General features: G+C 44.9%; 1 protein-coding gene across 1 annotated transcript; it reads right to left on the bottom strand.

Annotated features, from left to right (window-relative positions):
* Positions 1–112: 112 nt before the first annotated feature.
* On the bottom strand, positions 113–6,420 carry LOC119172655 (uncharacterized). Its single transcript, XM_037423810.2, has 3 exons — positions 6,270–6,420; positions 873–1,734; positions 113–246 (listed from the first exon to the last, which is right to left on the bottom strand). Coding segments are annotated over exons 1-3 (873 nt in total). The 5' UTR covers positions 6,279–6,420; the 3' UTR covers positions 113–244.
* Positions 6,421–15,340: the final 8,920 nt, after the last annotated feature.

The raw sequence follows: 15,340 nt of genomic DNA on the forward strand, positions 1-15,340 counted from the left end.
TTTTCCTGTACGGCGAAATTTGTTAAATTTAATTTAGTATTTATTTTCAATAATGAAGAAGCTGACTTGTAAAGCTTGGTAGGAAAGCCGTACAGACAAATATAGAAACGTGTTAACATTCCAAATCTCATAACATTTTTATTGAGAATTCGCAGGTAATGATGAGCGTAGTAAAACGCCGGTTCCATAGCTTCCAAAGACGTAATAGGGAGATGTTCATGCCGATTCTTTCGTGATGAATAATTTCTGAAAGAGAAAGAAAGATTACAATAGTCAGAATTTTCCGTAACAAAATGTTACATATCATTGGGGAAACTGAATCATTTCTGTTATGAAGCATGCTAAGAATCGCAGCATTGTTTTGCTGCACATGATTTTTAGAAGAATTACGAAAAGCGTACAATAATTCTCACTCAGCCAGAACAAAATTTTTACAGACTTCATTTTCTGGCTGTTCGCATAATATGACCATCCGTGTCGCATACGCCTCTTTCAAGTGCAAAAACTCCCACAAGAAATAGACTGGACTGAAGATATGAAGACGTGTGTTTAGTTATATGATTAAACAGTCCACAGTTCTTCATTTAGCAGAGGATGCATGAGACAGCGTTCATATCGGTTGATTTTCTTGCGGTTTGTGTCAGCCCTCACCGTATTCTGAATAAACTGAATGTTTTGGATGTAAGAATTCTGAAGCTCTAATACATAATTTCGTCTCATGAAGAATTTTAGGTCATTGTGGTAAGATTTAAATTGAGCGTTCAGTGGTGACCACCTCGAAAAGAAGGTATACGACTTCGTTAGTGCGTAACATTGACATGCCGGCTTGAGATGTGACAATGAACTGCAATTGGACGTCCGGTGGTACTTACACTTCTTGTGAATGAGGCTGGAGTACTGCACGGGAGAGCCAAGACCGTAGCCGTAGTTCAGGCCATAGCTGCCGAGGCCGTAACCGTAGCCGTAGTGACCGGAGCCGTAACCAAGCGATCCGACTCCGTAACCATAAACAGGGGCAGAGTGCGCGACTCCGTAAGATGCTACGGCAGGAGTGGCATGAGCCAGGCCGACGCCGTAGGAGGCAACCGCTGGGGCAGCGTGGGCAACCCCAACTCCGTACGAAGCGACGGCTGGAGCAGCGTGGGCCAGGCCAACGCCATAGGACGCAACGGCTGGAGCACCGTGAGCGAGTCCGACGCCGTAGGAGGCAACGGCTGGGGCAGCATGAGCAAGGCCGACGCCGTAGGAGGCGACAGCTGGAGCATGGTGGACTGCGGTGACAGCTGGGGCAGTGTGAGCGAGGCCGACACCGTAGGAAGCCACGGATGGAGCCACGCCGTAGGAAGCGTAGCGAGTGATAGCCGGGGCAGCTGCGTAGGTGGCGTAAGATGGAGCAGTATGCACAGCGGACACAGCTGGCGCAGCGTGATAGGCAGACACCGTGCGAGTCACGGCTGGCGCAGCGGCTACGGTGCGGCCGAGACCGCTGTAGCCATAACCAAGGCCTCCATAACCATAGCCGAGACCACCGTAGCTTACGCCACCATAACCAAGGCCGGAGCCGGTGAGCCCGGAGTAGCCGTAGCCGTGACCCAGGGCATAGCCACCGTAACCGCCCAATCCAGTGGCATAGTTTCCGTAGCCGTATCCGAGAGCGGCATTCCTGAGCAGGGAGCCGCGGACGTAGCCAGCAGCAGCGCTGGAGACTAGGGCCAGAAACAGGCAGGCGTGAAGCTGTAAAATTAGCTAATTAGTACCTGTTGCAACAAGTAACAGAAAAAGAATTCGAGGTTAGCTTTCTTTTATAGCTTTTGACAACAGAACACACGCATATGAAATTTCAATGACAATCCTTGTTTCAAAAACACGTTTGTGTTCATACTCACATACAAACGTTGGGAAATTTGCTTGAATCAAGAATATAAAGTTGAGTATATTGGTAATACGTAACTGTTCACGTAGCGCAAATATTTGACAAAAAGTTGGAAGTAAGCGCTCGCTTTAGTCCCTGCTCCTGTGCTGTGTCGGATTTTTGTGCTACGTGATCGGTTGTGCTTGAAGCTGCTTATGTAAATGGTTTAAAGGGCACCCGTCCGTAAATGCGACCCACTGCAATAGTACAATGCTTCTCTAAGCCGCAGTCTCTAGTCTTAAGCACAGTTGATTGATTACTGCTACCCAGGTGCTGCCTAATAGTTCCATCATGGCAGAGTTAATCTATATTTTTGCTAACAACTTGCTAGAACCGCAAGAATATTGTGCACCCTTGGTTGCCCTGGCAATTCACTTGCTTCATGTTTTATAGACACTAGTTTGCTCTAAAGCATGTACTTCCGGTGACTGTGTTACTGAGTTGTACGACCGAAAATTCATGTGCCCATACAACGCTTTTTTTCCGTAATGATCAAATTATTTTTCTTATCCGTTTGGAAGGAGCGGTGTTGCAGGTATTTTGCAACTGATTCAAGCGTTTCTCTTCATTCTTCACGACGAGCACGCAGAAAGTTGCTTAGAATGGGGGGTGGGGGGGGGGAGGTGTAGAAATTACGTTCAAGTCACGTCATTGTGGGTCATATACTGCAGCCTCTTCATTTCGTTGTTTTCTCTGCGTCTATAGTTACTTTATTATATTTTGGCGTATCAAGTCAATTTCGATGTGATCACATGCACACGAGTGCTGATGCTGCATTTTTCTAGCAAGCCAAAGCGCACGGCACCGTTGCGCCAGGCACCCCGTGGTGGCAAGGGCAACTAAGCCGCACAACAAAAATAAAATCTTTCAATGACCACGTCGTTTTCTTCATGGACGTTGTAGCGAGCATTGAAGGCAGAATTTCCCCCAAATATGGTGAGCAGTAATCTCTAGGGGTCCTTAAAACGCAATAGTCTGTTCCTTGTCACGTGTGGTGGTGGATGTATCATTTGTCTCAGCTTCGCACAGAAACCATGACGGCGAAGCCAGTGCTTTTTGTGGCCATAATAAAGGGTATCACAGCAAGAGTTGTTATGAAAACACATCAACCGTTTCTGAAGCCATATTTTTCTGCAACTACCACCGCTGCTGTTAGTAACCGCTATCGTTCAATATAAGAAGAAACCAAAATAATAATAGAAGAAATCTTGGACGGAATGGGATTCCGATCTGCAGGTAATCGGAGGGGCAGCCCCGAATTCTTCCACAGAGCAACTCCAGTGCTTGGGAATCCTTCGTAAACATAACTCATTCATGCCCAATTTGTCTAGAAAGGAATCTCGTAAACATGTGCAGTGTTTCGAAAGAGTAAGGCAACAGCCATGCACTACAAAACGCGGATAGCGCAAAGAGTGGGCAACTGGATGCTTCCAGCCCCATTACAAAACGCTCAAAAATGTTTCATCGTCATCAGTCACTGCTTCAACAAAGTGCTACCGGTGTGTATCGGGTGCCACGGTATACTCTGAAAAAAGAATAATGGCGTAGTGGGTGCTTTTTTACTTCACAAAAACTGTCATGATTTATGGCGTTGAGGGCTATCTTGAAAGTGTACTTGTACAGTTGCAACAAGAGTGTTTTAGGAAGGCTCCAGAAACGCTACTCTTTCAGCAATCGCTGGGACTAGAAATATATTGTAACAATACTAATTGTTGGCCTAGTTGGTACTTGCTTACTGACATGCTTTGGCCGGAAAACAACACACACACACAAAGTAAAGAAACACTAAACGCCTTCTCCTTCTCCTTCTCCATCTCCTTCTCCATGTCCATCTCCTTCTCAATCTCCATCTCCTTCTCCAATTCCTTCTCTTCCATCTCCTTCAAACGACAAGCTCAAGCTGCACTTCCAACCACTTGTGCTTGTCGTTTAGTATTTCTTTACTTTGTGTGTGTTATTTTGCGGCCAAAGCATGTCAATAAGCTGGGACTAGGCTGTGTTTTCTACATAGCCTTGGCTTTTTGTTGGTTGGTTGAATTTTTTTAACTCCCTAAAACTGTTGATGGGCGTTAAGGAAGACGTTGGCACTTTAAACAGCGCTGCTTACCAGCCCACGGGTGAGGGAAAACGTAAGCTGTAGTCAGCCAAGAATGAAAAAATCATAAAGTAATTGGGCAATATTTTGGCTCACTTGCCACATTATGTGAAAATATCTAGCATCATTGCTGATAAATGAGCCCAGACAGAAGATCAATGTGGCCAGAAAGTAGCCACGGAGCTTCCTTGAACCTTTCGTCGCCAGACGTGGTCATAAAGTACCGAGTTTAACGTGAAGTATCCAACAATGGCAACCCCCCTCTCTCTTTTCCTCCTTCGGTTTTCTTGGTTCTTTTAGTAGCATTTTTTTATACCGTGTCTACGTGTTATTTCTCGTATTTGCTGCATGATGCTAGTAAGTAAGACTTTCCCCTTTTCCAAAACAAAACACAAATAATCACCTAAAACCTACTTTCACCAGTTCTGTGTTTTCTGCATAGCCATTAAATAACAGCTCACCCGCTCATGATAATCAACGCTCAAAAACGCGTATTCTGCAAAAGGCAGTAATGAGTTGGCTCAAGTGATAATTCGCCAGGACAATTTTGTTTTTAGAATGTGCAATACATTGTTTGTTGAACATAATTTAGTTTTGCTATTTTAGCTCTCGAATAGTTGATAAACATGAATAGAACTAGCCAGTTTCAACTCACTTTTTGCGTTTTTTTTATACTTACACTTTAGTTCACTACTTACAAACTTATTCGTGTGCTCAGCGTACTCTTTGGCTATATGACAACTGACTAGCACACTTGCAATTTTTTTTTCTCAGTGATGTGTTTCCTTGAGATAAGGCTAAACTTCAAGGTAAGTAAACAATTTGGTCGCTGTGTTGTTGCAAATCCCTCACCTCTCCTACCCTCATTTCATACTCCCGCTGTCAGAAGATGTTACAAATATCTATACAGATATTTTTTGCCTAGCATTACCAATAAAAAAAGAATAAACTTAAGAATACCGTAAAAACGGCACCGCTCTCAATATTTCCGTTCGTTCCCGTTTAAATCAGCAATCTGTCCACTCTAATAGATAACATCTGAATTTGGAATGCGTCCCGCTTATCTTGGGAACATTTTGTAAATGATGTCACACTCAGCGATCCAATGACACCACTGAATAGGTGGTGACAGAATCTTCAGTGCCATCGCTAAGTCACAACAAAACTGCCCGAAAGATTCTGGTTATCAGTACCCGGCTTTCTGATCTTGGCCCGTTATGCCATGTACGATCCCGCCAAACTTTTTTTTCAATCGTTTTCTCTTTCTCACTGCATAGTGCCCGGAACACGACTGATTCTAAATTCAATGCCATCCGAGTGTTAACTTTAGAATCGAGCTGGGAAAATAAAAAAAAAACGTAGTTTTATGACCCCGCAACGCCATCGCATACCGTGGTGTTTGTTCAGATCTCCCGCCGTCTGACCACGTGAATCTTTTTTTTTTCATTTCAAGAACGTTCCCCTGCCTGGTACGACACCGATTCGCAGAAGACGCGTCCCCGCGATCTCGCCACGAGGTTAACCGGAGTGCCCTGGAAGCGATCCACCCTTCTCGCCCCAATATCGCCCCGTTCAAGGTCTGCGTGGCTGCGCAACTAAGGCGGGTACGCACGGGCGGGAGGATTCCGCTAAACAAGCGCGAGGTACGGCAGCATCAAAGAAAACGAAACCCACTGTGAAATACTCGCTGCACAGCGTCTCTCGCACGTACGAGTCTTGAAATGCGTGAACTCACGCATCGATTTCAAGAGAGTTTCTCGAGGGCTTGGGTCTATAGCGGCCTATTCCGAACACACGGCACGTCCCATATCAGTTGGCGTGTCGGTGGCCGCTTTGAATATTTCATTCCCAGGATTCATAACTGAAACCGGGAATATAAGATTTCGGTTCCGTTTCGATATGAATTGTTGGCTCAAGGCATACCAGGCCATATCTAAGCATGACATTTAGGCATCGAAGAGCTGTTCTGTACTCTTTAAGATTTCGCTGTTGCTCACTTCGTTCAATATGTTTAAACTTTGTTTTTTTTATCTGTAGATTTTCAAATAGGTAAAAAAATTGTTGGGTAGCGAGGAAGTGAGGTTGAATATTTACACACTTAATCAGGCTCCACCTAAAGTCTTGGATATGTCCAGGAAACCAAACATTCTTTTTGTACTTTCCTGGATATAGCCATAATTTAAGCATGACCTGGTTAAGGGTGAACGCTTGGGGCAAGAAGGGCAAGCGACCGAGTTATTACCATGGGCAAACAACACTTACTCCGTTCATAGTGGTAGTTTCCTTCGTTCCGGGTCCAGCGTATGAAGAAAACACTGCTCGACTAGCGGTTGCGGCGTTGTCTCTTATACATAATGGAGAGTGAGCGTCGTCCCTGCTTCCGCGGAGAGGGTCGACAAAAAGAGCGTGAGAAGAAGCGATCACCTTTGCTCGCCTATTTCCGCTTTTCTTTGTTACTTGCTCGGTTCATTACCACTCGCCTTCCCGTTCCTGATCTTGAACTGAGATGAAAATTAGGTCGCTTCACTGAGAGCTTCAAGACGAAGAAGCAAAAAGACTGATTTTATTCAAACCATACCACGGTTAATCTGGCTTGGTTAACTTCGTGGATTATTTCGTTACTCATTATATAAGCATAAGGAAATGCGCACCACGGGGATGTGTGGTACCCGGCACGCACTCGCAGCCACAGGCTGATCGATAGATAACCAAGTGTCTCGGTCCATTCAAGATGCACCTAATCAAATCGGCTGTTTAAGGGATGCGGCTCCGAAGTTACCGGCATGCACGTCAGTGTTCGGAAAGTACTCAGGTAATCGTGGTTGCAGTACACGTTTACATCTGTTCGCTTCACCAGGTCACGCCTGAGATATACCAACACTGTCCGTAAATTTTGAATATTTTTACAATGGTTGCTTCGCTATCAACATTTAACGACGTCCGTTTTATCTAGCGTGAGCGTGGAGGGCGAGAGGATGTTATCATGGCAACGAGACTAGACAAGACCACTATCCTCCTTGCGTTTCTTTTGCTTGTTACGAGCTTTTTCGTGCCTTCTAGGTTGTGTGGAAGCTTGAAAAACCCTGAATAGGCAGTTTTTTAGTTTCTTTCTTTATTTTGCACATTATTTCATAATTTTTAGTGTCCGTGACATTGACACAGTGGCTCGTTTTAGAGAAGTTTAGGAGATGCTATAAGTCGTTGAACGTGTCGCACAAGCCGGAATAAATTGAAAGCTAGACACAAGGTTACCATGCCACCCTGCCACTGATTTATGACGTTAGTGCTAATCAAGACGTAAACATCGTTTCTGGCTGCAGGCGGTCGCAAGGTTAATCTGTTATGCGCGCTCTTAGGCTAAAGGGCCACAGGCAGTCTTCAGGGAAAGGTTATGCAGGAGCTAAACAAAACAAGTGCTTTTCTTTTTCTTTTTTTTTGTTTTGCGAATCATCCATGGCCACATATTTTTTTTCATCCGTGCTCACCCGTGATGGCTTGTCACCTCACTACGAACCACGTCTTATAGAGAGGGAAAAACATCAATCGTGCGAAAATGAGGAGACACGGGGTGCAGTAAACATCAATATTGCGCATATTGGCCAGTTCATTTGGCTCACAACGAGAGGGAGGTCGTATATAGCAACGTATCGTAACCTATCTAGCCGACCTTGGCATGAAAGGCAAAACATATGTTTGCTTTGTGTTATCTCGTTTCTCGTGTGTATGTTTTATTTCCTATAAACACCTATCTTTGCAGCCGGCTCCAGTTTGGCACTGCAATATATTTGTATTTCCGTTGCCATATGTTGCTCTATAATCATTTAAACATCATCAACAGAGAAATATTTTGTGTTTGGTTAGCGAATTGCCCAAATGAAATTTCTATCGCGCAACTGTGTGCAAATCCTCGCAAACATTGTCGAAATGATTCAAACGGTTTTAGTAAAACGCCCAGCTGTCAAAACCCAACCTTTCATGTCTAAGGCAATGTAGGTATAAGTAGTGGTCCGAGCAAGTTCTCTGTTTTATAGCTAACGAAGTTGCGTGCAAGATTCACATAATCCTCCTGGAAAGAAATAATGCTCCGAGACAAGCACGCGGACATCGTATAAAAAAAAACTAATAATGCGTATTCAGTGGCGTTCTTGCTCTGTATGTCAACAGAGGGATCAATATAAATGTACAAATATTTATTCCCACGAGTTTTACTGAATGTGTGTCGGCCAGTATGTGTAAAGGCGGCAACAACAAAATTGGGCTGACGTCTTTTGGAGAATATACTCGCAGTACGCAAGTGAAATTTTTCTCAAAGAGGTATATCTCAGCAATTCTTGGACGTCGCAGATTACGATTTACACAATAATAGTGGCAAGTAGACCGGCACTGCATCTCTCGATATGGATACAGCCACGTTCACGTGGCTCTTGTGTAATGTATACCATGTGAATTATTTTCGGCTGTGTGTTGTCGTGGAAGCCCGCTATCTTTCGACGAGCACAATTTCCAAAAGCAGCAGAACCGATTCAGGCGTGCACTTCGAATGCGCATAAGCATCGTACTTCGCGCGGGCGTGCCTCTCGCTGGTAAAATGAACTCACTTTCACAAGACTCAGCCACCGTTATTGCTGCCTTTCTTCTGTTACCGATAATTGACAAAAACATCAATAGGTATCTTTGAGATATATGGTCATTTATGAAGCGTGTTCTCCATCCCATATTTAAGCACTCCTAATGATTTCGTGACACTTATGGCGTGCAAATGCTGAACGCAAGAAATCATAACATTCATGAAGAATATTCGTGTGAATTTAGGTTGTTTATTTTAATTTAAGTGGTAGTTTGAGGTGATGCACAGCAATGGCTGGTTAGGATGTATGTTCCTCACACCATTCTGAAAACAATGCTCTTTGTCGCATTTCGTATTTATACCTGTGATATTTTAATAGCTCACATGATCTTAAACATCAGAGGTGCACAATATGTAAATAAATAGGTGTGTTAAAGAAGATGAACAAATGAATAAATTTGAGGGCAGGGGGGAAGGGGGGGGGCAGGCCTGCATGCAGTACTCGCGAATTGGCTGAGAAAACATTTCGTCAATGCTGCGCAGCTCCTACAGTTGACATAGAAGTGGTCGTTCAGTGCCTTTACTGAGTCACACTGTGAAAGAACATTCGTCCTACTTGCGCCACAGGTGTTGCTCAAGTATAGGACACACATCGGCTGTTACTCTGAAATACTGATACCCGAAATAGGGCATTAATAATGAGCAATCCTCAGAGAACGGTGAATCAATAAGTGATCATGTGTTCAAAAGATAGCAGGTTTGTCCATCGAAACAAAATATGTGTGATAACACAGTCAGCAGGGAAACCTCGTAAACAAGTTTAATAACAAGGTAAGTATGTCAACGGGCATCGGTCAGCAGCGTTCCCCCAAGCAGAGCAGAGACGAGCTCATGGCAATGGCAGTGCCACTGAGGCAAATTGAAATGCCGGTGAACTCACTCTTTCTCACTACAATATACATAAATTTACAATCCTGCATTAATGGAGAAGTGTTCTTTTTTAAATTTCGTAATTTTATAGGTGGCTAATATACTCTGAAATGAAAGTCGTATTTTCCAAGTAGTGGCGTGCATTCATCACGCTAGACGTGTCCGTGAACACATTTGAGCGCATTCGCACTGGCTGCTGCGGCTGTTATGACTACTTCGTCTAATTACGTTGCTGGTGGGAATGGAAGTGCGCACGTGGCATGTCAGCAACCACGCTAACTTGGTGAAATGACCACTGAAAATTCCGACCATGGTTGAACAGACGGCATGTGGATATGTACTTTGTAGGGATTACACTCATTTAAGAAAGAGTACTCTTTGCGGCATACTATTGTTATGCGGATCCTCACAGAGCTACACGTTCAACATCTTGGCTGCAATGGCTTCGGCTATCATCGTATTGCTCATCAATATTGGAAGAGATACGTGAATTGTGAACGCTATGCTTCAGGCCCGCGAGGGTGTGGTGGAACGGATTGCGTGCAATCGATAGCGCGAAAGGGTTCAAACTCGTCAGTATTATCAGTATAAGTCAGAAGTTTCAAACCAACCTCAGCCCGCTGGTTGCAGTCAGGCAATTTTTTTTTCTTTAAGGGCCAGGGCCTTGCAAAGGCAGGGTCGGTGGGTGGAGGGTGAGGGTGGACAAGAGTTTTCAAAAGTTGGCGGAAAACGTCGCCAGTTCAAGGAAAACCTTTCAAATGTATTTTATCCAATTTTTCAGAAGTTGACTACAGGATTGAAACAACATGTCGATACCGACCTCCACAATGACTGAAATCTGGACGCCAATTCTGAAGTAGAGTTCTTGATTGAAGATTATGTTTTACAACATGGTGACCACATGGGGTGTCTCACGAAAACAATGCTTTAAGTCAGTAATGCGAACGCCCCCTGGAAGCAATGCTTTGAACCAGTCACACTCGTAAAGTGTGCGGCGAAGACGTTGTTGGCCACGCGGGCTGCCTCTTTGAAACTCCCGATATAAGTGGTAGGTTTCGACGCACGAGCTTGTAGGACACACGTCAAAATTTATGTCTAACACTACACTAGGGAGAAGAAATTGGGTCCTGAATCGGCTGCCCACCGGTTGAAAGTTGCATTGCCAATTTTTGTACCCCTCGTCTCACTTCTTTGTTCCAGTTGGCGTTTGTGACTCCAGTCACGTGTTATAGTCGTAAATTTCGCGGTACCGCTATAACGTGATTATGTCGTACAAAATGGCAAAATTAGTTCTGGTGACGCATTTGTAGTATTTTGAGAATAGCAGCGTTTCTATCTATCGTATCCTACTGAAACGTTCGTATGACGCCGCAAGCAGACTTCGACAGAGCTGCACGCGCGTACATAAAGTTGGTGCGCGGAACAAGATGTCAGTCTCTTGGTCATCACAAACATCAAAGCACAATCGTACAGATTGCTTGGTAGATTGACTTTTCCAGTATACTGTGAACTGTTTGAACAACTGAGTATTTTGCATATTTAGAAATTCTGTGAATGCAGCGTGCTTCTTGTGCAGTATTCATGAGCACCGGTCTCATGCAGAGTGGTCAATGCCACCTGAAGTACTTTTCGGGTGAATGCGGAAGTTGTGAGCTTCTATGCGAGCATATTAACCCATAAGCAATATCTGCGGTTGCATTTTGCATGAGAAACTTCTGAAAACTCATGAAGAGGGCGTCATACTTCTATACAGCAACACTGGTTTAGTCATTTCCTATTTATCTGTTATCTCCACACCGCTAATACAGCGCACTTCCAGGCTGCCACCAATGATGACCCTGGGCTTGTCCCTGAAACTGTTTTTATTTACTCACATTTCAGCTTCACTTCGACATAGCCGGTTGTTTTCATTCTTGCCCAGGCAGTGCGCGCTTTCGTTGCCAAGGAGTTTACTCATTGTGGGGCGCAACGATTGTTCATTCGGGACGCGTCGTTGCAAAGGCGAGTGAATCTAGAGACGGGCGGGCGGGCGGCAAAATCAAAGCAAATCGAAAAGAAAAAAAAAAACAACGCAACGCGAGGCGACCGAAGAGATCGTCCCGGATATATTTATCAGATGTCGCTTTCCAGGCCTCGATCGCTTGGCGCGACAAAGAAAAGCATATCACGCTGACACGTGTGCCGTCGAAACAGTACGATGCTGCGCGCTAGATTCTCACAGTGATTTTACGGTTTCTCTTGCGCCATGCACGACAGCGGTCTAGTCAAACGGTCGCAATAGAAGAAAAGTGCCCTTCGATGTCAGCCGATCGGGAAACTATGGAAATACTTCCTAGTTTGCGACACGCCCTTTAAGAGGACGCCTCCTCGTTGCATGTATACCGGTCAAGTGAACCAACGTGAGGGTTACACACTGTGCGTCCGGCGGCGCTCCCTAATTGAGACGAGGTGCGTCATGCTCACGAGAAATTGGAAGTGAGAAATTATGTCATTGGCGTCCACACCAACTGGGTGCTGTTGCGCCGGCGCTTTACCGGTGGAGTGCCCTTCGAACCAACGCGTGCCAACTGATTTGCGATTCGGCGTCGCTTTGGAATCTAAGAAACAAAACACGACAAGCTCTTTCGTTCGCTAATCGCGCGTGCAGCTCCTCGTCCTCCGCACACAGCAGGGGATGCGGAGAGCGGTGCCCTTCTTGAACAAGAGCGAGCGGAAACTTTGTGGCACCTGCGCGTATAGAAGGTAAGTGATAGAGCGCCGAACGAGTAGAGTCAAGCGGTTATGTGTCCAAGGTCTGTCGACTGAGAAAGCCGCCTAAAGCGGCGCACAATGAAAGCGAAAGTGACTTCGAAACTTCTCCCTCACGCACATACTGGGTGAAGGATGCCACATCTTTCCTTTTCTGAGCTCAAAGTGTGTCAGGGCTTACCGCGAAAATCAACAAAACTCTTTTTTTTTCTGAAGAACAGCTTTAGCGTGAAAAAGCTCCATTTTTGGTCTTTTTTTTATTTCCGGCCCTTTTTCTCTTTCCTTTGCGCTAAACGAAAGTCTCTTTTTAAGAAATCTTCATAAACATTTTAAGGAGTAATCAAACAAAGCTAATAATTTGACTTACATGCCTTTAAAATCAAGTTTTAGATGTTTAAGTGAGGAATGTTCTAGAAAACCACGCTGAAGTATTCTATCGTGCGCTGTTGTACGCTAGATCGTAAGCCGTGATCGTCCCTTGGTGTAGCGCAGGCAAAATGTCCATACAGCATAGCCAGTGTAGCATTAAGAGCCCGCGCTCTGCCCGAAGACACGTCTTCATCATCGTGTTCTTCGAGCCCCTTGATCGCACTAACTGTAGCATAATTGGCACGCGCTCTCTCGCTCATGAGAAGTCTTTCATTTTATTGTATCTGCAGCGTCTTTAAAATAATAATAAATGCCTACATTGCTACTGTGAGAAAAGAAATAGGAAAACACAAACCACGTCTGAAATTTGATCACGTACCTACGTGTTTCGCTGCAAAAGACGTTGAATGACCATATTCTTGTTTTTGGTGGCGCTGCGTGACGTATGGTGCCATGTGGCAGTAATGTGAAGAGACGAAAGCTTTTTTAGAACACAAAGTTACTGGTAGTTGACAGTACTGGGTCGTTTTAGATAAAGTCCCTGAATTGTTTAGCGAAACGTAGGAAGCATCTGCTTTTTTAAATTTAAGCGAACTTCGGCGACCTTAGGTGCATCTATCTATCTATCTATCTATCTATCTATCTATCTATCTATCTATCTATCTATCTATCTATCTATCATCTATCTGTCTGTCTGTCTGTCTGTCTGTCTGTCTATCTATCTATCTATCTATCTATCTATCTATCTATCTATCTATCTATCTATCTATCTATCTATCTATCTTTCTATCTATCTATCTGGCCACTGCGTTTAGGTTGTGTTGAGATATACCAAAATTAGTATAGGAAGGTAAGGTAGCTTGACGAATATGACTCACTGGTCATGACATAGATTTGGTCTCGATCCTGTGACGTACGCCGTCAAACTGTTCCCGCTGCACGCGTGGCACTTACACACCGGCGGGCATGTCACCCAAGTGAGCGACAGAGTAGTTGTCCCAGCAAGAGGTGTTACCATCATCTTTAGGACTGACCACTCCGCGGCATCTACAGCAGTGGAACTCGCTGCTTTGCGCGCTGCACTTTGTGTGGTAAATCGGGAACCACCGCAACAATGGTCAATTTTCAGCGACTCAAAGGCTGCCCTACAATCTGTGCTCTTATCACGGCGCCGCGGGCCATACGAACAGCTTGTTTTCGAAATTCGATGCCTTCTCCACACTTTACTCGAGAAAGGGCATCATGTGACGCTTCAATGGCTGCCAAGTCACTGCGGCATCATAGGGAACGAATATGCCGATACTGCCGCGCGGGCAGCCCTTGAAGGAACACGAGAAGAAGCCATACCACTTTCGAGGATTGATGCGGCCAGTAATCTTCGACGACTTGCACGTGAAATCACGTTTTCACTATGGTGCCCACCAAGCATCGATACGAATCGTCAACACCACCTGTCCTCTTTGATGTCCCTCCGCATGCCCACTGGACTCGACCGAAGAGAAGCCACCCTTCCTCATCGCTTATGGCTAGGAGTGGCATTTACAAAATCTTACTCCTTTGTCATAGGAATGGCCGACAACGCTCTCTGCGATGCCTGTCATTGCGAAGAGACGCTACACCACATCCTGTGTGACTGTCCATTGTATGAAATCCAGAGACAGTCACTGGCGTCTGCTTTTGCGCGCATCTACAACAGCCAAATGTCTGTGGACACTATTCTGTCAAGTGCCCGAGAGAAGACCTTGCAACAGAAGGCGACGAAGGCTCTGTTGAAATTCCTACGCGACACCGACTTGAACAAGCGACTGTAACAGCAATGTCACACACCGCGAAAGACAAGACTGGACAATGACTGAGTGTGCGCGCGTGTGCTGCCGAATGTGCTGTTTCTATCTTCCCTCTCCGCTCTCTTTCATCTCCCCCATCCTTCTCCCACGCGCAGGGTAGCAAACCGGCTGCCTATAGGCTGGTTAACCTCCCTGCTGTTCTTTTCCTCCTATTTTCCTTCCATTCTATATGTACCTAGAAAACAGCGATAATACACACGGGCAATTTTAAAAAGTGAGTGTTAAGCAAAAGCTGCTATCAGCAGCCTTTGCCTAACGAACTAAAAAATAAATGTCAAGGGCCTTATTAGGAATCAAACCTCAGCAACTACTTTTCAAGTAGACCATAATGTTGGTAAGACGTTGGTTCTGCTCGCAGTGCTGGCTATACTGTGATACAGCCGCGACGTCAGTTTCAGGTCAATTGTAGTTAGGTGCCATGCACTGACGTAAATATTTAGCACTTTCCAGGGCTGCCATACTCATGAGCACCAGACATCAGCTTACCACTCCTGGGATAATATCCATGTTGCCGTTCACATCGTTACGCATCTGTACACAACTGGTTATGCGGTTGTTTAACATGTGCTTTTCTGTGTATATCTAAATATAGTTAGCGCCACTTCGTGATGATTTGAACAATAAAAAAATTACAACCTAGGCCTTTCATGCGCATGCTCTGCATAGCATCGGTTCCCGAAGTATAAGCGATTGGCCGAATTTTCAGTATCGATGAATAGTATGAGTACGGCCAATGCTTGGGCTAAGGCTACCACCTAGCGGTGCGCTTAGGCATCTACAAAATTACACTTCTTTTACTTAAAACGCGCCGAATGGGACGGACGCGTAGAAGCGATGCATTGAAGGAGAGAGAGAGAGAATAAAATGAAGGA

This window comes from Rhipicephalus microplus, chromosome 3, assembly GCF_043290135.1.
Source record: "Rhipicephalus microplus isolate Deutch F79 chromosome 3, USDA_Rmic, whole genome shotgun sequence".
NCBI classification, from domain to species: domain Eukaryota; kingdom Metazoa; phylum Arthropoda; class Arachnida; order Ixodida; family Ixodidae; genus Rhipicephalus; species Rhipicephalus microplus.